Source organism: Schistocerca serialis, chromosome 9 (assembly GCF_023864345.2).
Source record: "Schistocerca serialis cubense isolate TAMUIC-IGC-003099 chromosome 9, iqSchSeri2.2, whole genome shotgun sequence".
Lineage (NCBI taxonomy): Eukaryota > Metazoa > Arthropoda > Insecta > Orthoptera > Acrididae > Schistocerca > Schistocerca serialis.
This window is the reverse complement of record NC_064646.1, coordinates 53,321,765-53,346,606: the sequence shown is the minus strand read 5'-3', so window position 1 is coordinate 53,346,606 and position 24,842 is coordinate 53,321,765. Positions and strand designations below refer to the sequence as shown.

The following is a 24,842-nucleotide window of genomic DNA, read 5'->3' as shown; positions in this document are numbered from 1 at the left end:
TTCGAATCCTGGTGCTAGAAAAAATGTTCGCTGTCGAAATTTGGCCGGCAAGGAGAGGAGAGGTAGTGGCGAAAAGTCCATGATCAGCAGACTTTACACCAATGTCCTAGTTTAAATACCAAACCTCTCCGCAGTACCTGATGAAGTGAGGACATGAGATACTGTTGATGGAGTCCTTCTGTCAGATGGGGACGTTAAGCTTGCCGGTTCCCTTGGTTGTTCTTCGCGAGGACTATCTGGTGGCAGGGGGTTTCACCGCGTACCTTCTTTTATCATCATCATCATACAACACAGACGTTGCACTACACTACAGACACGCACACAATACATGTATTTAGTTTACAAGTATCGTAATGGAACATGTTGCAAATAAAGTAACAAAAGATCTTGGCAGATGTGCAAAACAGGGCAGTGACGTGTTAAACCGGCCCTGTGCAGAGATTGCAAGTGGAAGATGCTAAAAGCTAGTTTATTTTTACGAGTTGTTATCGGGTCAAGAATGGTGGCTGGATTTCGAAATATCTCTGATAGTAGTTAGATAGGTACAAGGATTTTAACTGTAGTGTGAAGTTTAAAGCTGTGAGGGGTCAGAGGGACACTGACGATTCTTATTTACACTGATTTAATGGCGCGGCGCTGCAGAGAACTGGTCCAGATCTGTCAATAAAAGTGACGAAAGTTGCGAGTGCGAGCTGAAGAAACGCTTCAGCACGTGCGCACGCCTGTCCCTGCGCAGGTGATCCTGTCGGCGGGCGCCATCAACTCGCCGCAGCTGCTGATGGTGTCGGGGGTCGGCCCCGAGGACCACCTGCGCTCGCTGGGCATCCCCGTGGTGCAGCAGTCGCCGGGCGTGGGCGAGAACCTGATGGACCACATCGCGGTGGGCGGGCTCGTCTTCCCCGTGGACTACCCCGTGTCCGTCGTGGTGGACCGCGTCATGAACCTGAACGCGGCGCTGCGCTACGCCGTGCTGGGCGACGGCCCGCTCACCTCCAGCGTGGGGCTCGAGGCGGTCGGCTTCGTCAGCACCAAGTTCGCCAACCGCTCCGACGACTGGCCCGACATCGAGTTCATGCTCACCTCGAGCAGCACGCCCTCCGACGGCGGCACGCAGGCGCGCAAGGCGCACGGCATCACGCAGCGCTTCTACGACGAGATGTTCGGCGCCATCACCGGCAAGGACATGTACGGCGTCTTCCCCATGATCCTCAGGCCCAAGGTATGCCCCCTAACCGGAGTGCCACGTCCCGACTCTCTGGCCGAGCGCACTACTCGCGTCCAGGTCACGGCATTTAGCCAAATATTGTTTAGTTTAGTTCGATTATTTAAACCTTCCGTGTGACTTCCCGCTACGATGTTGAACGAATGAGTTTTACGATCATAATACACTTTCTCAGTGACAATATGGCAACATACTGGGTCATTTACAAGATTTACGTCTGTTTCAAAATGCAGGATGTTTATAGCTACACAACTTAACTTTCCACCGTGAAATGCGTAAATAACTTACAGAAAAGTTTGATATAGCACTGAATCTTCAAGTCTTATTTCCGCCCAACACTGTTAGTTCCCGACGTTGCCGCTAGGTGGCAGGGGCGACTGAGTTATTCCAACAGACATCACGGAGTCGTATGAAGGCACAGAGCTTGAGCAGGGTTGTTTATGGTTTCGTAAATCCAAATCTGATACTACAGTTCAGACAGAATTCAGGACTAAATATCGCAAGCCATTACCTCAGAGACAAACTGTTATTAACTGTTACAATCATTTCACTGAACTGCCTGTTTATCACAGAGGATGCTGGGTCAGGTCGGCCAGCAGGCTCTTACGCAGCAATTGAACAAGTTCAGCAATCTTAAATTCGTCGTCTGTGTACATCAAAGAGACGCGCCAGCTTAAAATTGAATATGTGTAGCGTTACAGTGTGGCATATACAATGGAAACATCCGTCGCCAAAATCCTAGATACTGGAACAGTTGCAAGTTCTGAAAGAAAGTGATCATCCATAAAAAAGAGCTGCGTTCTGTGTATAAATGTTTAACAAGCCACCTTTCATCCTGCGGTAAAGTGGATCGGCAATACGGGATGAGCATAAGCCACGTCACATAATGGAATATCTACTGGACTTGCCTAAAGTAAATTTTAATTTATTTTTTATTTATTTATTTATTTTTGCGGTGTAAGCTGTAACAAGATATACGGTCCTTTCTTTTTTGCCGAGTCACCTGCAACTGGCATACCGTACCTACACATGCCTGAACATTATCTAATGCCTCAATTACAGCAGCATATGGGCACACAATTTATTTTCCAGCAAGATGGCGCGCCACCGCATTATCATAGTCAAGTTGTCTCTTATCTCAGTAGGAATGTGCCGACTTGCATCGGACGTGATTGAACCCAATCCTGGCCCCCACGATCACCTGGCTTAACCCAATGGGATTTCTGTGTATGGGGTTACATTAAACACACAGTGTTTGTTCCTCCCCTTGCGTGGAACGTCGACGGGCTGCAACAGCGGACAATACAAGTAGCTGCCAACATACATAACGACTTGCTTCATAGGATTTGGCAGGAAAGAGATTACGGATGCAACAGTTGTCGTCTTATGAAAGGTATCCATACTGAACATTCATAAATAGAACTTGAAGATATACTGCATTCAGTGCTGTATCGAACACTTCTGTAAGTTATTTACCTTTTTCAGCATTAAAGGTTACTTTTGTTTAACTAGTTTCCAAACACGCGATCTCTCTCTCTCTCTCTCTCTCTCTCTCTCTCTCTCTCCAACACACAACAAGTACACACCATATTATTACACACCGAAATTTTTCTGTGGAGGGGAAGGAGGCTTCAACAAATATATTTTCAGTTTGTCTTAATTTTATCATCTATTAAATCTATACATCACTGGGTGTAGGTTGAATATTTTTATGACTGAATACCTCACTCCTTTCTGTGTCACACTAAGACCGAGTGATGGATTGCACAAGTGATTTCTCGTTATTATATCTATTAATGTTGGTGTTTTTTTTTTTTCAAGCTGTCATTCATTCCAGAATGAGATTTTAACTCTGCAGCGGAGTGTGCGCTGATATGATTGATTGCTGACAAGAAATTTCATAAGGGAGTAAATGTATTGTGAGACAGCTGTCATTGTGTCCAACTGTTTAGAGAGCTGTCTACAATAGGTTAAAGAGTGGACGCCACATATTTTCATTACGAATTTTACCTGCTTCAGTGAAACGAAAACCTTTTTTCTGCAGTGAAGAGATACCCCAAAATATACTTTCATGCGACAATAGTTAAATGGAAAGTATGTCGAATTATGGACATTTTCGCCTCCAAAATCTGATATCGGTTACAAGAAAGCTGCAGAGCTTAGATATCTAAGAAGAGCTTTAAAAGTGACTTCCAGATCAGCTGCTCATTAATATAATCACCTAAGAATTTGGATTATTCTGTTTCATTTGCTGATGTATTATTTCTAATCATGCGGCCAGTCCTTCTGCAGTGCATAATTATATGTATTGCGTTTCATCTAAGTTAAGGAACAGTCCATTTGCAGAGAATCAAGCTTTAATGTAAAAAGAACATTTCCATTTTAAGAGCCGATGTTTTCCTGTTAGGCTCTGCTTCTTGTGTACACGACTGGAGATGACCCACACGTGTACGTAACAAGTTGAGATCCAGTATCCACCACAGTGGTACACCTACTGGGTTTATTTCCCCTAGCCTATTCTCTGTTTCGGTCCTCAGCTATGAGTCTGCTTTGACGCTGCTCTTCATTTCTGCCGCTCGTCAGTTATCCTTTGGATTTAAGCATAACTGCTGTATCCTCCATCATCAACAATTTGCTTTATACTGGATGTAACAACACGTCTTCCTAGTACGTTAGTCATGTGAAATACAAAGGAAACGGACGTCACAGAGTATCAAGAGAACAGGAAACATCAACTTTTAAATGATCACTACGGTCCTGTCGATGTGCACACAAATACGGAGTTAATAGACGCCCAATTCACACTATCTGAGCGTTATATCCGGACATATATTAGTGGACATTGGTACGGCACGTGTCCACGCTTCGCCGTTATGATGGCCTGAAAGCCGGTAGGGACTCTTTCAGGGCGGAATCTGAATGCCTGTGGAGGAATGAGAGCCCATTCTTCCTCTGATGCCGAAAGCAAAGAACGTAGGGAATGGGTCGGCACGGTCTGGAGTGAAGTCGACATTCTAATTCTTCCAAAAGTGTTCCACTGGCTTCAGGTCAGGTCTCTGGGCAGGCAATGCTCAACGGTCCCTATCCGTCACTACATGAGGTCTCTTTTAGCTACGGTTGTTTCTTCCAGTTTCCACTTCACAATCACACGACCAACAGTCGACTTGGGCACATCTCGTAACATTCCGCAGTACATAGGGCTACTCGGATACTTTTGATCAGCTATTTTATACAGGGTGTACCATTTATCTTGACCCCCTAAATAACTGTTTGCCCACATGTAAATTACAAAATGTTTCAAACAAATGTTCTTTAGCCATCAGGAAGACATCAATCAGCATGACTGCCTTCGTTGTAGCTTTCTTTTTTACAAAAATATGAACAGCAGTATGACTTTTTTAAAAGGCACTTTGTATTTTTTATTCGGTATTTAATTTCCTCTCCTAACGACCTATTAAAAATGTATCACAGTGTACCATTCACTGAAACACAACTTTATTAATTACATAATACAACATAGAATTTGAGGCCGGGATCACAAACTCATCTACTTGCTGGAGTTGTCAGAAAACAAATGAAAACCAAGTAAAAACATAACACAAAACTGACTTTAACTCTCCTGTACCATTGCCCAGGAGTAGAACATTCAAAGTTGCTCAAAGTGGTGACCCTGGACACCGATACACTGGTGCACTCGTTGAATGAAACAAGTATTTACTGCTTCCAGTGTTGCCTGCTGAAGAGAATTACAAGCAAGCACGATAAGTTCCTGCATGTCCCCTGGATAGACAACGTCTTAAATGCATCCCCAAAGAAAAAAGTCCAGAGGATTTAAATCAGGAGACCTAGCAGGCCAAGTAACTGATCCTCCTCGACCAATCTATCTGGCAGTATACCTTCAGAACACGACGTGCACGCAAGGCATTAGGTGCTGGACATCGATGGTGCTGAAACCACATAAGCATTCTGGTTTTTAGCGACACTTCATTCAGAAAAGGAGTAAAATTCGTCTGAGGAAATTGGCATACGCTGCGCCGTTTAGACTACCCAGACGAAATAAGGGCCAATAATTGTAGTACCAAGTATCCCACACCAGACCTTAACCCTCCATTGACGCTGATATTCCACCTGTCTAAGCCATCGTGGGTTGTCGCTGGACCAATAATGCATGTTCCTTCTATTTACCTGTCCTTTGTTTGCGAAGAAACATTCATCGGCAAATAGAACATTGGAGAAGAAGGTCGGGTTTGCGAGGATTTGCTGCTTTGCCCACTGACAGAAACTGTACACGATTCTGGAAATCATTCCCATGCAGTTCTTGATGTAGGTGTACACGGTAAGGATGGAACAGGTAACGTGTAAGAATACGATGAACACTGGTTTTAGGAATGCCAATCTCGTGTTCAAGCTGTCGCGTGCTCACATGTGGATTCTTAGCAACGGAAGCGAGAACAGTAACTTCGGCAGCTCCGTCTGTGCGAATGCTACGACGATTGCGTTGTCGTGGGTTGAAACTTCCAGTTTCCTGAAGCGTCGCAACAAGACGAGAAAACATCCGTCGGGAAGGTGGGTTCTTGCCAGGATATCGCTCTCTGTACAGCTCCGCTGCCTGCGTAGCAGCCGGCCGGAGTGACCGAGCGGTTCTAGGCGTTTCAGTCCGGAACCTCGCGACTGCTCTACGGTCGCAGGTTCTAATCCTGCCTCGGGCACGGATGTGTGTGATGTCCTTCGGTTAGTTAGGTTTAAGTAGTTCTAAGTTCTAGGGGACTCATGACCTCAGATGTTAAGTCCCATAGCGCTCAGAGTCATTTGAACCATTTTGAACCTGCGTAGCATTTCGCTTATCTTCAACAACAAAAACAATAAAACAAACGTTATGTCGATGGAGTTTGTAGGAAGGACAGCCTTTACTGTATGCCTACTCTACACAACAGTATTTAAAAGGACTAAACTACTGTACCAAATGTACCAGCACATAAGAAAATAGTATTGCAATTGTTGTTCTGCTAACTTAATTCCCCACAGATGAGTAGCATTTCTACCTTCTCTTCGTTGGTGTATATTCTATTCACACAACTCTTCAACTGACGATGGTTGACGGAATGACGGGTGTGCATTCTACTTATGTTTACATTTGTCCCCTGTCAACGTCAGCACGTGGATGTGTTCCATTACCCCGAGTACCTGCACCAAGCTCTGGGAGCGTCAACGTTGAAACATCCCCTTAGAAAAATTTATGAATTACTGTGCTGATAAACCTCTTACATTATTTGATCTTCAAAAAGCTGAGCAGAACTGAACGTACTCAGACATTTCTCTCTTTACTTATTCTTATCGACACTAAACTGACACATAATATTTTTGCCGCAACGCAATCTGACTTTCAATAATCTCTACAAAAGAATGGCCCTGACTAACATTAACCTATAGCTTTCATGAATCACTGACCTCACCAAAAATCTTCGTTACTCGAACTACTGCAATACAGTGAGCACCACTACTGCCAGCTAAATAAAAGATTCTAACTACTGAAGGCACTAACTACAGATAGGCATAGTTAGCAAATGAAAGATTTCGATATAAACAAACAATGTACGAGTATTTACCTTAATAGTGTTCAAAAGTCATTATATATATATATATATATATATATATATATATATATATATATATATATATATATCAGTTCATGACATCCAGTTTTACAAATTTACTGTCTGATGGACACACGTCCAGATCATCGGCTCTCAAACTCCGCCATCTCTCTCCCCACTTCCACCACTGCTGGCGGCTCACCTCCAACTGCGCAACGCTACGCGCTGTTAACAGCCAACTGCCCAACACTACAATAGCGACTATTCCAACAATGCACACCAGCCACAGACTTCACACAGCACAGCCAGTGATTTTCATACAGAGCGCTACGTGGCGTTACCAACATAAAAACCTAAACAGCCTACTTACAACGTCAATGTTGTGTTATGTAATTAATAACGTTGTATTTCAGTGAATGCTACACTGTGATAGGTCTTTAGGAGAGGAAATGAATTACTGAATAAAAAATAAAGGGTGCAATTAAAAAAAGTCATACAGCTGTTCATATATTTGTAAAAAACAAAGCTACAACGAAGGCAATCATGCTGATTGATGTCTCCGTGACGGATAAAGAACATTTGCTTGAAGCATTTTGTAATTTGTATCTGGACAAACAGTAATTTATGGTGGTCAAGATAAATGGGACACCCTGTATACAGCACTGCCGCACGACGTTTGTGCCGAGAAAGGTTTTTAGAATGAAAGAGCACGACGACAGGGGCGTTTGATGCAACAGGTTTTTGCTTCAGGAAGCATGGGCGTTTACGCCTGCTTGTAAATAAATGGATTCAGGACTCAAGTCCATGTAACATGTTATTATTCTGTGTGTCAGCAATACGTCCAGAAAGTTCGGACTTAACGTTTTGTTACACTGTCCATAACCGTACAACATCTAGACCTCCCTAGCCATTATTTCCTTGCACCATCGCTTCAGCTACAGGTTTCACCGACGACTCATTTAGTACCTCTCTCTCCGGTTAATTATGTTCTTTATTAGGCCCTGTCTCGTAACAGTATGCCTTCACTCCATACTCCATCAGTCTGCAACAATGTCACATTTCAAAGGCTTCGAATTTTTTATTTCGATCTTTCCCATTGTCCCTCTTTCGCACCCGTACCAAGCTGACCTCCACATATAGTTTTTAGTAAGTCTTTTTCTGGGCATAAGAACTACATTCATGGATGTCAATGGCGGTTACTTTTTATAGTAATACTGGATGTCTCCTTCATGTGGCTCTTCCGACATTTACTGCATGTCGTGTAGCGTGCAAGAGAGGCTACATAACGCCGCTGAATATTTTTGACGCAGTGCTGTGGGGGAATAAATGTTGGTATAAATCTACTTAAGCTCGAATATGTCAAATGAGTACCACAGAAGATGTATGTGGGCAAACTACCATGCTTCTTTCATTTTTTCGTTATATATTATGGGGACAAAATTTTGCAGCTGTGTAAAGGCAGATCATAAAAGCATAAATATTGCACTAGTTACGTTTCTTGTGCGAAGCACGAAGCTTTAAAGTCATTCTCAGTTTCTGTAGGATCTGCATCTGCATTAACATTGCATCTGCTTGTGTGTTGTTCTGTGCTTTATTTAGTATTGTGCCAGTGCGAAGAATAAACGTCGGGGGTGAATCATAGTATCACGACGACACGAAATATTGTCATGTACATACGGCCCACGTCGTATTGGTAGTGAAGAAGAGGTCCCCACAGTACGTGGTAACATGAATCCCCACCTAAACCTTGTGTTCACACGTTGTCGGACGAGTTCTGGTTGACCCGGTATATTCATAAGACCATTTGGTCTCGTTCTGATCTACGAATCACCCTCCTCCCCCTCGTCTGTCTCACATTCGGTTTGTTTCGGACGAAGAGGTGTACGCCTGGGTACAATTATGGTTCCGCAGGCAACAACAAATATTTCCCCATGAAGGCATTAACCGTTTCGTCTAACAGTTAAATAAATGTATTAACAGTTATGGCGATTACTTTTTAAACAACAAAAAGATTACTTACTTTTTCCATCTGTCCCGATTCCATTTTAATGTCCCTTATATTTATTAATCAATAAATATAGCAACAATTAACGTTCTATAGCCCACAAATTTTTGTTTACTGACTGTAAAATGTAGCAATTTTGAAGCAAATTACGCCTCAGTCTATTTTTCCTGCTCGCAGAAAGCATATCCTGCTTTTAAGAAATGACGGTTTGACTATACAGCTCAAAAATTTCAACGAAATTTTTGTGGATTTCGATAGGTAGTACCGATGATGTGATACTATACTACTAGTGGACCTTGGTTAAGATCAAGAAGGCGACCATGACTGAATCGTGGTGGCGTGTTTCTTTTCCAGTTGCCGAGTTATTCTTTCCTTGTGCTATTTTATAACGTTCATTCCAAAAATCATATTCGGTTTCTCTCTTTTCCCGTAATGGTTCGAAATACTGCCCACACTAGTTGACTCCATAAAAGCATGAACTGGATGAACAATCAAACGCCCTGATCCACATGAGCTGATGTTCCTGGCTTCAACTAGATCAAAAACACTGTCGCTCCCTCCCCCTGTGGTCACGTCTGACCATCGCAAATGTGTTGTGCTATTATCGTAGTAACGCAAGTTCCAAAAAAGATTCTCTTAAATGACAAGAAAATTTTTAACTATGGACGCAAGCAGTGTGGCCTTCTTTGCCAACATCGAAGGTCGATATTTTGTCTTTTTACATGGACGATAGGCTGTTTCAAAACTTCAGTATCGATATTAACATATCGAAGTTAAAACTACCAACATTGATATTTTGGAAATATCGACTGTCACCGAACATCTCTACTTCAAATAACATCTGTGCTATATGGAATTTCATAACACTTAGCAGTGAAGGTGCTTGCATTTGCAATCACAGAAATACATAGGTCTGATAGCAACAGGCGGCTGTGCTAAATATTCAGCCAACGTTAGTAACTGACACGAATAAAGCTGCAATATTTTCATAATTTGATAAGAAAACAAATCTTGTTTGTTTTTATGTTGTTATACTGATATTTCCCCTCATAAGACAGAGGATTTATTTCTTACTGTTCGTGGCGGTCGATGTAGAACGAGCTGTGTTCGCTTCAGTAGTGACTTGAAAATATCAGGACCGTAAACGAAACATGTTTCGCCAGTGACGACAACAGTATTTTGTCAGAACTCAAGAGCGGTAACATAGTTGTTTCCGGAACCATGACCGAATTTCGACTCGAGTCCCGCGTCCTAGAACATCTGGAGCTGCCGGCAAAAGACTTGTTAGAGAGAGCTACCCTCCAGTAGCTAAGAAGGATAACCGATTTAATAGCAGAGTTTCAAGGGAATGTGGCATTAGTATGGTACTCAACCACACGAAATCGGCTCTCTGCGTACCCATATTCTGCAAAATTTCTGCCTGCCGCGGTGGTCTAGCGGTTCTGGCGCTGCAGTCCGGAACCGCGGGACTGCTACGGTCGCAGGTTCGAATCCTGCCTCGGGCATGGATGTGTGTGATGTCCTTAGGTTAGTTAGGTTTTTAGTAGTTCTAAGTTCTAGGGGACTTATGACCTAAGATGTTGAGTCCCATAGTGCTCAGAGCCATTTTGCAAAATTTCTGCTTCCTGCGTTAGGCGTGGCGCGAGTATACAGAGTCTTTCTTCACAGGTATGGCCTGCTCAAAACTGAAGCACCAAACCTAATAACCGTTTCCAGGCGCAGATAAAGCCGCCATCGTCTGAACAACATGGATAAATCGGCAGTAGTGTGCTTGCAGTGGTGCTGGCTGACACCCCAATTACAGCTCCCCGAAACTTTTGTTCAGTTTATTGCATCATGTGTAGAAGAGAGACGCACCATTTTAAGGGAACATCGCGTGCGTGCGGCCAATGAGGAAACGTGAACTATGGCGGCGTTATCACCAAATGCGTGCAAACAGTTGAGCGTGCTGTTATTCTTTTCTTGGCATTCATCGTAGAATGAAGCTGCTCCACGACAACGCACCTCCCCACATCGCAAAAGTCGTAACGCAGTGGCTACGCCAGCTCAACTGGAAGGCACTCGAGCACACGCCCTACAGTGCTGATCTCTGCCCTCGGGATTTTCGTGCCTGCGGTCCCTTAAAAAAGGCCCTGAAAGGTCGAGGATTCAGGACGTACAGCAGGCAGTTACGGACTTCTTCGCACAGCAGGACGAGGTGTTTTACCAAGCGGTTGCCTTCAGCCCGATTCGTCGGTGGCATGACTGCAATAAATAACCGAATAAGGCGAAAAAGTTACTGTTTATTACATGAACTCATTGGTATTATGTCAGGAAATTACTAGAAGTGGTTTTAAAAGTTCTTGTGTTTAAGATCTGCAGAAGTAGTTTCGAAAGATCTAGATGTATGCAACAAACTATGCGCTGTAAAACGTTTAAAGGAGCGCTGTCAGAAATCTGGTTTACCAGCCTCAGCTCAAGTAAAACCGCTTTCGCTTTTTCTACGGCCAGAACTGTTGCCGACGAAATGGGAGCACCGCATTTGTTCGACCTTGTCAGCGTTCTAATTCTGGTATTAACTAAACCACGCTAACAGTTTCACGCCACAGCTGCAGACCATCTGTTGCAAATTGCTAATCGTATTTTTATTATCGTCTCTGAAACGTAAGTATGACAAATCACACGACAGGAAGCGTGTAAACGCCACTAAATGCACTGATGAACTCTTCTGAGGTCGTCAGGGAAATGGCAGCGTCGTCTTGAGGGAATGTTTCGTTTTCAGTATTGTAGGGTGTACCCCTCCGACAAATTTGATGTGTACTTACACTGCTCCAAATCTGTATGTCTTGGTCGATGATATATCTTGTCAAATAGTTACTTTCATGCTCTATGGTCATGGTCAGGAAGCCTCATCCTGAGGACATGTGTTACAAAATAATCTACTTCCCCAGTGCATACGTGGCTAGACCATGGAATGATTATTTGCATTTATATTTTTATTATATATACAATATGTTTAAAGTCTGTTTTTAACTAACCACATACAAATATTAGCTGTTCAAAGCTTGCTCTATGAAAGATGCGTAGTCGTCAAGTAAAAATGATTTGGAACAGTTTTTATCGTCTATTGCTGTTGTAATTTTATTGTGAAGAAGTCTGAATATTTATATGACTATATAATATTCCTCTTTCTCTCTCAAAGTTAGATAAATTCATTTAAAAAAATGAAGATGATTTTCACTTCTAATTTCTGTGTACGAATGCTAGAGTTGTTTTCAGTCGTTCTTAATGGTTTCTAGTGCTGTTTTAATATACCGTATTACGTATCCATTTATTAAGAGGATACCTGGGATAGTGTACTGCATACAATCATTATTTTCCAATTAATATTTTAAGTCTCACTGTAGAACTTCGCGAGAACATTATTTCTCGCAACATTAATCAGCGGTTGCATAAAAGCAAAGCAAGGTATCCCTAATTTTCGGCAGAAAATTTAACTATTCCAAGCAGTACAAAAAATTTCTTAATGTATAAGAAGAAGTGACTTCCAATTCAACTGATTAGAAGTATGCACGTCCAGAAATACTGATGAAATGTGTGTGAATTCCCAAGGGACCAAACTGCTGAGTTCATCGGTCCCTAGACTTACACACTACTTAAACCAACTTATTCTAAGGACAACACACACACACACACACACACACACACACACACACACACACACACACACACACAATCCCGAAGGAGGACTCGAACCTCCGGCGGGGGGAGGGTGGGGGGGCTGCCCAGAAATACTCTAATACCATTTGTTTTCCCCCACGTTAGGCTGCTGCAGTTGGTGTTACATCCTGTTTTGTTCAGAACTATATGAACTGTTTCTCTTGTGCTTTAAATGGTTGTTCACTTACAGAAACGTCATTACTCGTGTGTCAATTCTTTCAATTTGTGCAGTTTGACCATGTAATTTTTTTGAACCACGATGATTAAGCTGTTATATGTCACTCTGCTTCCTTTTACTTAAATGTAAATTATTAATTCAGTGCTGAGTCGCAAAAAATTTAAATTTTGCTAAAAGAATAAAACAATTTGCAAAACCTTAAACAGAATAGCGAGAGAAAATTTTAGCCAACTTTGGTTTAGTATATTAACTGTTTGGTCTCTCAGTATGCCTTTTACAAACACTACAGAAATTACGTGCTTTGTCTCATAGAAATTGTCAATTAGTGTACTATTTGTTCAGTTTCTCGTTAGCTCTGGTCAGAGTAGTCCAGAATAGGAAGAAGTTGGAAGTCATTGTTAAAGGCTCCAGCGACAACGTTGCCAAACAGCGGGAATGCAGCAGCAGTAGTGGCACTATTGTTGAACGTTGTCTGCTATTTCAAAAGAGTCGAGTATGAGTATTTACGTAAACTACGTGAAATGGAATGTATTATACAATGAATCAACAGTCCCGAATTTATCAACCTTTGTGGAGATGTTCATCAAATTCTATTAGGAACTGGTGTAGTTCATCAACATTAGTATGAGGTCTGATGCCTATGGTATTCGTTGTAGCATGTTTGCAGGCAGCCTCCGACTTCATCCTCTGGAATTTCTTGCCAAGCCTGAAACACATGATGCTGATGGAGATTACTGGCCGGAAATAGTATGAAAGTATAAGTCTTTCCATCGCATCTCAAACATGCTTTACGGGTGACAAATAATGGGCCAAGCGGGCCAGTGAAGTAGCCGTACATTCCTCAATGCTTTTGTGGTGTGAACTAAAGCGCGGAGTTTCACATTATCTCGCTGGAGTATGCCGTTTGGTACCCTGACCATGAAGGATATGAGAGTACTGTTTACCACTGTTGTCAAATATTGACGGGCATTCAGCCTCGCTTCAGTAATTAGCTAATTTGTCCCATTATCATACCTAATGGCTCCCCACACCACGATTATAGGAGCTGGAGAGGTATGAGCCTGGAGAATCTCTGGCTCCTGTAACCTTTCACAGGCCGTCCACGGACTCGTTGGCGTCGATGTGATTGCCACAAGCAGAAGCGAGACTCAGCGCCGAACAACACATAACCCATTGAGCGTCCCTGTTCATTCTCGCTCTGTGTTGACCGTGGTATGGTGTCAGCGGTGAACTGTGCATGACGAGGTCTGAATACCAGCGGTTGGTGGTGACATTCTGGCTGCACCCTCAGTCCGGGTTTCAGCTGCTGTCAGTAGAGTCGTCAAAACCAATCGAGCAATTCTACTATCTTCTCGTGGTGTAGCCCTTGTGGAAGGTCCTGTGCGTTCATGTAGTCACCAGTCGTTCAACAGTCAACTGTCTTTGCTATCAGCTGTTATGATGCACCCATGTCTCTCATGCCACCAATGACAAGACCTTTGTAAAAATTCTAAAAATAGCAATAAGTTTCCCCATGTGCATCCTCTGAACACGCTGTGTTCTCCGATCTCCGACTAGTGTAGTAATGGCGTATTTGAATACTGAAAATATGCTCGTATAAGGTTGAAATTTTAATCGGCACATCCCACGGCACTGAAGTGATAGAGTGTAAGTTTGGTTGCGTTTGGTGAACACTTTCAATTTCCGTCAGCCCATTAATGTGCTTTGAGTAGGTAATTACCCCGAAAAAAGACACATGTCATAGACTACATTAGTAGTATTGCACAGGGGAAATGCAGCTTCTTTATGTTACACCCTTCTTCTCAACGTAGTAGTCCGTTTGCTAGGTGCCCCCCCCCCCCCCCCCACACACACACACAAAAAAATCCTGTCTGATTGAGCTACAAAAAATCATGAACAAGCGATGTACACGGTGTGAACAAAAATACGGAAACACCAAAAACACAACATATCAGCACACGTAATGTGGTGCAGGAAACCCTTTGGTATTCAAAACAGCTTCCAGTCGCCTCGGAGTGGATAAACACAGGTCCTCTATGGTTTTGAAGGTCATTTTATACCATTTTACCCGCAAAATTGTGGCAAGTTGATGTAACGACGACCGAGGTGGATAGCGATGAAGCACACCCTTCCCTCCAAAAGAACCCGCACGGCATCCATACTGCTGAGATCTGATAACTACGGTGGCCGGGGCAGGCGCGGCAGTTCATCCTGGTGCTGACAAAACCAGTCCTGGACGGAGGAGCGCTCTGTCGTCTGGCGAAACAGCATCACCACTGGCGAACAAAAACTGTAGCATACGATGGACCTGATCAAAGAAAACGGTCACTCAATTCTTGGTAGTAATGCGACCCAGCAGAGTAATCTTGGTGGCCGTGGAGTACCGCGGTATGGCGCGCCCCAAATCGTCACCGAGCCCCCTCGTCACGTTTCACTCTTCGGACTTAAACTCTGCCAGTAGTTAGAAACAGTGTAAAACAAGGCTCATGCGACCAAACGCGTTTATTCTATTGCTCCACAGTCCAAGTATTATGGCTTCGGCACCAGATTTTCTCTTTACTGATCAGTGGCTTTGGAAACCAATGTGCCCTGTGATTCTTTGCTTACGGAGCTCCCTTCGTCTTGTTCTGGTGCTGACACAGTCCTCTAGTGCGACAATGGCTTTTGCAGCTGTCGTCTTCTCATTCCTCGTCACAATTCTCTTCAGTTATCTCCTATCACTCAACACACTTTCGTCAGAGTTGTGATTTAGCGGCTGATTATTTTTCGCTTTCTCTGCAAGCGGTATAAATCTTCGACACGATGGCTCTAGAAGCACCGAACACTTCAGCTACCTTGATATGGAATCACCCACCGTACTATAACGGACCTACACTTCCTGTTTATTAGGATTTTTGAAGCACACGTGTCCTTAATATTTACTGTTGTTTGGGAACGACATCTATTATGAAGAATAATGAATATCCGGATAAGTGCAGATACAGTTATAACCGAATCGCTATCGCGCGACTACTTTCGCACGATAACAACAAACGAAAGCAGTTATGACAAAAAGGTAAAAATATGAAATATTTAGTGAAGCTTGGAGTAAATAAAAAGAATCGGTTATAATTTTAGGTTGAAAATTACTTAAGAACGGTCACCAGTTCATTGTGTGATCAAATATTACTGTTTGATTATTGTTTATAGACTGTAATTACGTACTAATAAATGAATTATAATCAGGCGAGAACGGAATCAAAAGCAGTGACACGAGCTCAGATGCAAAAACACAATTCATACCATGACTTAAAGTTGATCAGAAAACCAGCAAAGTAATTTGTACCGAACACATGCACGTAGAAGTTAATTGTTCGCAAATTAGATAGCTTAATTAATAGTTTCGCACTGTAATGCTAACTGCTGCTGATCTTAGAAAGACAAATATTCGTAAATACTTGTTTTGTATTATAGTAAGTTATTTCTGGAAAGTTTGTGATGTTTCATTTAGCGAAGAATACGTAATTTTACACTATACTGTTACGTAATATGCAAATACGAGGCCTGTTCAGAAAGTAAGCTCCGATTGATTGCCAAATTGAAACCACAGTGAACATCAGAAATGTTTTACTTGTAACAATTAGCTACACCTTTCAGCTACTTCTCTACGTAGTCGCCGTTCTGACTTAGACTTTTGTCATAGCGTTGTACCAACTTTTCAATAGCCTCATCATAGAAGGCAGCCGACAGTGCTTTCCGCCAATTCTCCACGCTGGCCTACACCTCGTTGTCTGTGTCAAAATGTTGTCTTCAAAGACAGCGGTTCATGTGACCAGAGATGAAACTCAGGGGGAGACAATTGCGGACAGTATTGTGGGTAATCTAACATTTCCATTTGAAAACGATGCAGGAGCATCTTCATTGCCCCTGCAGAATGCGGCTGAGAATTGTCGTGAAGATGAAACAGCACGACAGTTATGTAATGTTAGCTGCATAGCTTCAGGCGAAATTTCTCACCAGGCCCTCGTACTTGGCGGCAGACACTATTTTCTAGACATCTTTACGCACTCACTGCGAGCTCAGAAATGAGAAGAGCGACGTGATGCTAACTGGGGTTATACTAGAGACACTACCCAACACATCTGTGCAAAGCTTTATCGGATTTTCATAGTCGTTTCCATTTCGCGACCGATCGGAGCTTACTTTCTGAACGCCCCTTTTATAAGCAGAGTTTGCAATTCTGAATTTATATTTTGTTAATATTCATTTAAATTACGCTTTTACTCTTTTAATGTTCGTCATAAATGTTTAATTAGTAGTTCTGAAGAAACAAACTTCACTGCTGTTAAATGACATTTCTAGATAGTTCTCAATTTTGTAAATTGGACTTCGGTATCTTAGTAACCAAAATTCAATAAACTCATTATCACTTTTAGTATTTTACTGTTCTTTCACTGGTGGTATGCTCGGAGTAGATAAACGTTCATTTACACTGTAGCAGTTGCTGCAGTAGATAATCTGTTTTTCAATTAAGAAAAACTACTGCGCTGACTAGCCTTGTACAATATATAGATGAAACTGGTCGCATCTTACTCTGACGAGTTGCTTCATGCTTTCTTCATCGTCACTCCGCAGAACACGTTTGGGCCCACAGTACACTTCTTGAATGTTAGCTCCTATTGATGACAATGTACTGTGCCCATTTACAACCACATAATACGCTTGTCAGTATACTGAAAATCTTGCAATTTACTCCTAATATTCCCGCACATCAAATTTGCACTTGACCCACCTATTGCTAACAACTCCCTCCGCCGACTACTTCTGCCCGACTCCGCGCTTAGGCGCCCAGCGACAATACTCCTTACTTGAAATGTCTTTAGCTGTATACAGCAGCAAACTCCCTTGACTAGGCCAGTGTTTATACTACATCATTATTACAACATTCTTTTTTAATTTGTTCGTTTGAATTAGTCTTTTGGCATTTATTATATGGCAACATTAATAAAATAATAAAAGGTACATACAGGATGACAGTTATTGAACTATATGAAATAAAATTGTCATAGCTTGTGAACGGTTTGCCTTAGGACGCTTAAACTGCACGATTTGCCGCGGGGCGTGCTGGGAGTTAGTATACACACGCGCACGCGCAGCCCGCTTCCATCTGTGTGGGTTCGTCAGAAGGTAAAAGTGGCGCATTTGGGGGACTGAGAATCCGAATTTCGCAACTGAGAAGTCTGTTCATCCTCAACGGATGACTGTGCGGTGTGTAGTGGCCAGTCAGGGGATAATCCACGCGACATTTCTTTATGGCACAGTGCGTAAGTGAAAGTTTTAGAAGATGATTTCATCTCCATTATCTAGTTACGATGGTTTCGGTAAGATGTGGGTCATGCAAGACGGAGATCAACCCAATCGAAGCAGGAGAGTGTTTAATGTCCTGGAGGAGCACTTTGGGGACTGCATTCTGGCTCTGGGATAGCCAGAGGCCACTGGCATGGGCCGCGATTGGCCGTGATATTGTCCGGATCTGAACACATGCTATATTAAAGACAAGATGCGCAGCAACACTCCCGAAACCATTTCTGATCTGAAAACAGCCATTGAGAAGGTAATCGACAGCATGGATGTTCCGACACTTGAGCGGGTCATGCAGAATTTCGCTATTTGTCTTCGCGGAATCATCGCCAATGTTGGCAGGCATACCGAACACGTCATAACCTAAATGGTTCAAATGTCTCTGAGCACTATGGGACTCAACTGCCGAGGTCATTAGTCCCCTAGAACTTAGAACTAGTTAAACCTAACGAACCTAAGGACATCACAAACATCCATGCCCGAGGCAGGATTCGAACTGCGACCGTAGCGGTCTTGCGGTTCCAGACTGCAGCGCCTTTAACCGCACGGCCACTTCGGCCGGCCATAACCTAAATCTGAATGTCTGTAGTGACGTTTACATGTTGTATAAAGTGTGTGCACGGCGTAGTTTGTAACTAATTGTCGTTTCTTTTTTATATATATAGTTCAGTGACTGTCACCCTGTATGACAAAATTACGTCATAGTTACATTATGGTCAGAATGCGATAAAATTATTAGGCACTGTGTTGTCGTGTTACAGTACGAACACCAGTAAAATATTTTCGCTTTACAAGCCGCCAGGTAATGGAGCTTCTGGAACTTTGCACAGAGGGCCGGAATGGTTGGTCAGCTCGTAAGAGAGACTCCTTCCCACCTCGGGACGGAGTGGCGTTAGGTGGCGCGAGCGGCCTGCGACCTGCGCCGCGTCTCAAACCGCCTCTCCCGCGTCCCTACAAGCGTCGAGCCTACGTCTTCCTTTCACTCAATGTCCAGAGCCCACCTCGATGCCCTACTAAGCTTGAAACTCTGGTCTCTGTTGCAATTGTTGCTGTTTATTCAAATTCCGGCCGCTTCTTTGATGACAGAATCCCAGTATGGCGTGGTCTTGAGAAATCGGCCGCGGCTGAACATTGCCTAGAAGACGGGCACGAAAGAAAGTTTCAAAAAACGAGAATTTTGGCTCAAACCACGTTATACTGAGATTCGAGTATCAAAGAAGCGGCCGAAATTAGAATAAACAGCAACGATTTTAACAGAGTCCAGGGATAAACACTTAGTAGGACATGGAGGTGGGATTTCGACATTAAGCGAAAGCAAAGACGTAGGTAAACCTCCATCATCGGGTGGATTTACATTAGTTAGTGTTACATATGTATGTATGTTGTGTTACGACATTTGGAGGAACTTGTGGCACTGCCTCCAGTGGTCACAGGTTCCTTTTTCTGTCTTAACACTTCACATGTATACTGCCAATATGATTTGTTTATAAATGTGGCAGTATACATGTGAAGTGTTACGACAGAAAAAGTAACCTGTGACCACTGGAGGCAGTGCCACAAGTTCCTCCAAATGTCGTAACACAAGATACATACATATGTAACACTAACTAATGTAAATCCACCCCATGATGGAGGTTTAAACGTTCGAAACGCGTCGTGGAAAAAATAAAACGGTGACTGGTAACAGTAAACTTGTTGTTTCATTTAATGTCAGTAACAGTCACGGTAAAGCCTAACCTAAAAATGTTCGCATTTAAAGCAAAGACGTAGGCTTTACGCTTGTAGGGACGCGGGAGCGACAGTTTCAGCCGTGGCACCAGCCGCTTGCGCTGACGTTTGGAGTTGGCCAATTTACATTCCGCGCATGCGGCACTCCGACACTCCGACACTCTCTGGAAGGTCCCAGGAGCTCCATTACATCTATATACGCAAAACACCGTGCCATCCCTGGCAGTTAGCGATTTCAGCTCCTGATGACGACAGCGGAGACAGCTGTTGGAAGCTCGAGTGTGCTATTTGAAATGACGCAGCTTGTAAACCGAGAAGATTGTATTGAAGCGTGGCACAGCGAAAGACTCCGACGTTGCAATACGAACACCAACAATGTTTCCACGTTCTAATTCATGTAGCTTTAATATAATGCACTCAGAACTACGAAGTTCACTGTTCTTACCGCGATTGACACTTGCAACGTTTTGAAGACACTGACACACAGATGGCAGAGCACTTGGCCGCGAAAGGCAAAGGTCCCGAGTTCGAGTCTCGGTCGGGCACACAGTTTTAATGTGCCAGGAAGTTTCGTATCAGCGCACACTCCGCTGCAGAGTGAAAATCTCATTCTGGAGTGCACAGTTGTCACTCGTGGTCCAACGCGGATGCTCGGCTAGCACCAGCACTTTTACGCTGAGGCGCCCACTCGTCGCGACGTGTTGCAGAGCCGCGGGCGCGTGCGGCTGGCGAGCGCGGACCCGCTGCGCTACCCGCTCATGTTCCACAACTACCTGACGCACCCGCACGACGTGGCGGTGCTGCGCGAGGGCGTCAAGATGGCGCTGGCGTTGGCCGAGACGGCGGCGCTGCGCCGCTTCGGCGCGCGCTTCCACCGCGTGCCGGTGCTGGGCTGCCGCCACCTGCCGCCCTTCACCGACGAATACTGGGAGTGCGTAGTGCGCCAGTACACCATGACCATCTACCACATGTCGGGCACCTGCAAGATGGGGCCCGCCGCCGACCCGCTGGCCGTCGTCGACGAGCAGCTGCGCGTGCGCGGCGTGTCGGGGCTGCGCGTCGTCGACGCCTCCGTCTTCCCCACCATCCCCAGCGGCAACATCAACGCGCCCGTCATCATGGTCGCAGAGAAGGCCGCCGACCTCGTCAAGCAGGCGTGGCTGCCCAGGGGCAAGCGGGGCGCCAACCAGACCGCGGCCGACCAGCCGGTCAGGTGACCGACCCGCCACGCCTGCGGATCTCTCGCTTCCGTACAACACTCTACCTCAGACGAAAGCGCGTCGTCGAACAAAACATTCTTCCTGAAGACCGATGTGGTCTGCACGGACAGGCTGCACGTAGCGTACCAATCTCTGGGAAGTGGTCAGAACCGAGACGAGAGTTTCGAACGTGAGAGACGTCTGTGTGGAAATGATTCAGCCTTCTGTTACAGTTCGGGAAAGGTTTATAAGACCGTAGGTTGTCTGTAGGCTTCTATATACGGAGTACAATTTCGCTACGCATCCTTCAACAACAGATTAATTGTAACAGATTCTCATATGTGATCAAATGATTCCCAAGTGGTAACCATTTGCAATACAAACAAATTAATGAATGTGACCGTAAGGCAGACTTAATTGAAATTACGGTTGGCCGTGGACTTCGTGTTTGTGCATCAGCACCTGTCGTACCCCTTTAAGAACATAAAAGAAAAATGAAACGAGCTTTAATAAAAATGCAGCGTCCTGATTATTTTCGTCCATACATAACGAAAATGTAAGAATGTTTCTCGTTGGTTTAAATCGTGCACAGATTGCAAATATGAAGGTTGTAATGATGTTACTGCTAATGTTCCAAAAAGACCACATTCAGCTATTCCCAGCCGTAAGTCCTCAATTTCAGTTTTATACAGTTGCGTCTTGCTAGAATGCTACAGTATCGAAGTGTTTGCCCAGAAATGCGAACTGTTTATTTATCAGTATCTGCTGAGGCCTTATGGCCTTTTTCTGCACAAGTTTGTCAGTACATCCACACACTCTTAATGCAGTTCAGCTGTACATATATTTATTCTTTAATAATTGCCCTTACCGTCTGTTTGGTACCCTAAGTGTCTAGAAGTAAAATAATAGTGTACTATAAACTTTGAAATTTACTTCTTGTATTTCAGTAGTTTGAATTTGAAATATGTATATTTCTAATGTGAAGATATTGCTTCAATAGGAAATACACTTCAAACTGTCATCTTGTGCATTTTGAGCCCATATACTTGACAATTATGCACCGACAGCCAACTACCTGATTGTGTTATGGTGTTAGACAATACGTTTTCATTGAACTCCATATTCTCCTTTCCCGTCTCTTTAGAAGGTTCTCATATCACCACTTCTATGACTTACTGAACGAGAGATCCCCGACTTTGACTTAAATGATTCTGTTGTTTCGTGATTTACAAATATAGCGCACGAAGGCAAAAAGGAGAGAAATATCGTAAAGTCATAATATTTGTTGAAAATTGTATTTGATTACAGGGGAGAAAATTTACAAAAATTTATTTTTGCTTCAGTAGAACCAAGACATTTTTTCTTAATTATTTATTAATATTTCATCAGTTCTGTATCTTAGTTCCTAATTACTAACTTTATACTGGAGAACTGATACGATAGTATGCTGTGTTGTTTTACGTCTGCTATCGTACATTGATACATAATAATAAAATAAATATAAATCGATTTTAATTTTTGTCCAAATCTAGATTAGGACTTGAAAAAGCTCACCAAAGACTACTAATTATTTCGTATATAATACTTGAATGGATTGATCAGGGACATAGGAATAATTATCTGGAAGAAGACTATTAGTATATTTTCATGTATTCGTTTTCCTTAGTATCATTTATCCTTGTGTAAGAAACAGCTCCTAAAATCCTGGGATAACTGTTCATATGTAACAAATCAAAAAGTAAATATATATCAATTTTTAATATCTGTATTCGTGCAAAGCTGAAAAATGGTGCTATGTCTGTGTTTTAATATCATGAAGATTTGACTGCATTTCCTAGGGATGCATTGTGCGCCTACAAAGTTTGTCAAATATTATCACCGATTAACACAGTTGTATTTAGCAAATTTCATGCAGTTTTGTGCAAATATATTTCATATTTTTATATGAATTAGTATTACAAAAAACTATTTTACGATCCCTTCCATTTCCTAACAAAAAATGAAATATGGACCATTATCCAATGTGTTATATCTTCAATCAGGACTGTTGGCAATGCTGGTGATGTGTAATTGTTAAGTGATTTTGTGAGATATGGTCGAAAATTTGTTATTTCACTCGTGGGCCAGCCACAGATGGCAATGCCATGCTTCACTGAAACAGACATCTATTGTGTGTGAACTTTTTTGTGATTTGTCTATTAATCTTTCATTTCCTTATAATAATAAGAAATAAATATATACAATACAGATTTACGTCATTCAACAAAAATTCACAAACATTGTATAGTATACTCGTTTTAATCTTTCATAGATTACAGAAATCCATGACGGGAAGTTACAAGTAGTTGCGTGAAACACATATTACGATTTAGCGAGCGTCTCATTACTTTTATATTTGAATCGCTTTTTACTTTACTGGCTTTCCAGATAGCTACACGTGATAGAGGCAATAATTTCTGGCATCATCAGTTCATGACTGGACTGTGGCAGTCATGTGTTTTTGTGTAATTGTGCGTCGTAAGATTCGCAGGCGGTACACGTAAAGTTTCTGACATGGTCTGTGTTGTCGTCTTTAACGCTCGATAAAAGTTCTCTTGCTTCAGAGTTTAAGTTTACTTTCATCTGATGTCACTGTATCTTCTGCTTTCGGAAAAGAAAATAACTTCTGTGCGTCCCAGAACAACGAAACATTATTTAGGTGGGACAATTACGAGACCATACATGGTTTATGCGTTTACGATTACTGAATCAGTTAAAATACATCTGGTTTAGAGCGTTCCACTGGAAGGTTTTTCATGTTTCTATTTCTGCTGTTTTTAAGACTTGAGGTGTCTTATACCTTTACATGAAAAATTCAGCAAATAAAGCCACAGTGAGGAAGAAACGATCGTATGGCATTTTTGGTCGGGAGACCTCTTCTGGGTTTGTTCGGCCGCGTATACACTACTTTTTCTTTGAGGCCACCTCGGCGACGTGAGCAATGATGATGAAATGGTGATAACGGTAACCCAGCGCCCAGTCACAAAGCAGATAACATCTTGTAGCCGGTCCTTCGCATCGCAGTCAACCGCGCTGGCAAGGCAGTCGGCGAAATGATCATCGTAATAGTTTTCCTTCGCGAGACGCGTCATTTCATCCTCTTGACGTCGTCTTTTTGGTAGACGACATTCTCAGCGTCAAGATCTGTCGGGAAGGGAAGCTATTTTCGTCCGTTGTGTGACGCAGTTTATGCAGGACAAAGACTATTTAGCCATTGCTCCAGTGGCTGGCATAGTTTATGTAGGCATTTTAAAATTATCAACGCATTCAACCTTCTCTGTGCGTGACAGAGACACGAAAATTACGTTAATCTCTAGCGAGTTACTGAATAACTGACGCCCCTGACTGAAAGTGTAGAAATGTCAGGAGGTTCATCTTTCATCATTGGTCTTCATACAACAGTTTAGAGCTCGGTATCAACTTCTTCAAAAAATAAATGAAGAAAGAAAGAAAGAAAAAATTGTTATGTGGGCATAATCTTCCGGGAGTACCTGCAGGAGCATTGTCGCACTACTCGTGGCTAGAGGTATTCTTGCTTTGATTGAGGCCGTATAAAGTAAGTCCCTTTACATTCCCGACTTAGCGCACGATAACCTCTTATATTTCGGGCAAAACAATTTCTGATGTGCGCATTCCTGCGATCTGTAATGAGAGACCGACACAAGATATCAAAATCAGGTGTGGCAGACCACCTTGCGTTGTACTCACGCTGTGCCTGGAATCAGTCATGACAGCTGCATTATCAGTTCATGTTGCGATTACATTTTGTAGTTTGACGTCATGAGCTTTTAAATTCTGTTATCAGTGCTGATTCCAGTCCAGAGACTGCAAAGTTAAA

General features: G+C 42.9%; 1 protein-coding gene across 1 annotated transcript in view; it reads left to right on the top strand.

Moving 5' to 3' along the window:
* Window positions 1-20,983, top strand: part of LOC126419355 (glucose dehydrogenase [FAD, quinone]) — an 84,330-nt gene extending 63,347 nt beyond the window's left edge. Inside the window, exons 5-6 of the mRNA XM_050086541.1 lie at window positions 737-1,219; window positions 20,474-20,983. Coding sequence (XP_049942498.1) covers window positions 737-1,219; window positions 20,474-20,983 — 993 coding nt within the window. The remainder of the gene's footprint in view (window positions 1-736; window positions 1,220-20,473) is intronic.
* The last annotated feature ends 3,859 nt before the right edge of the window (window positions 20,984-24,842 follow it).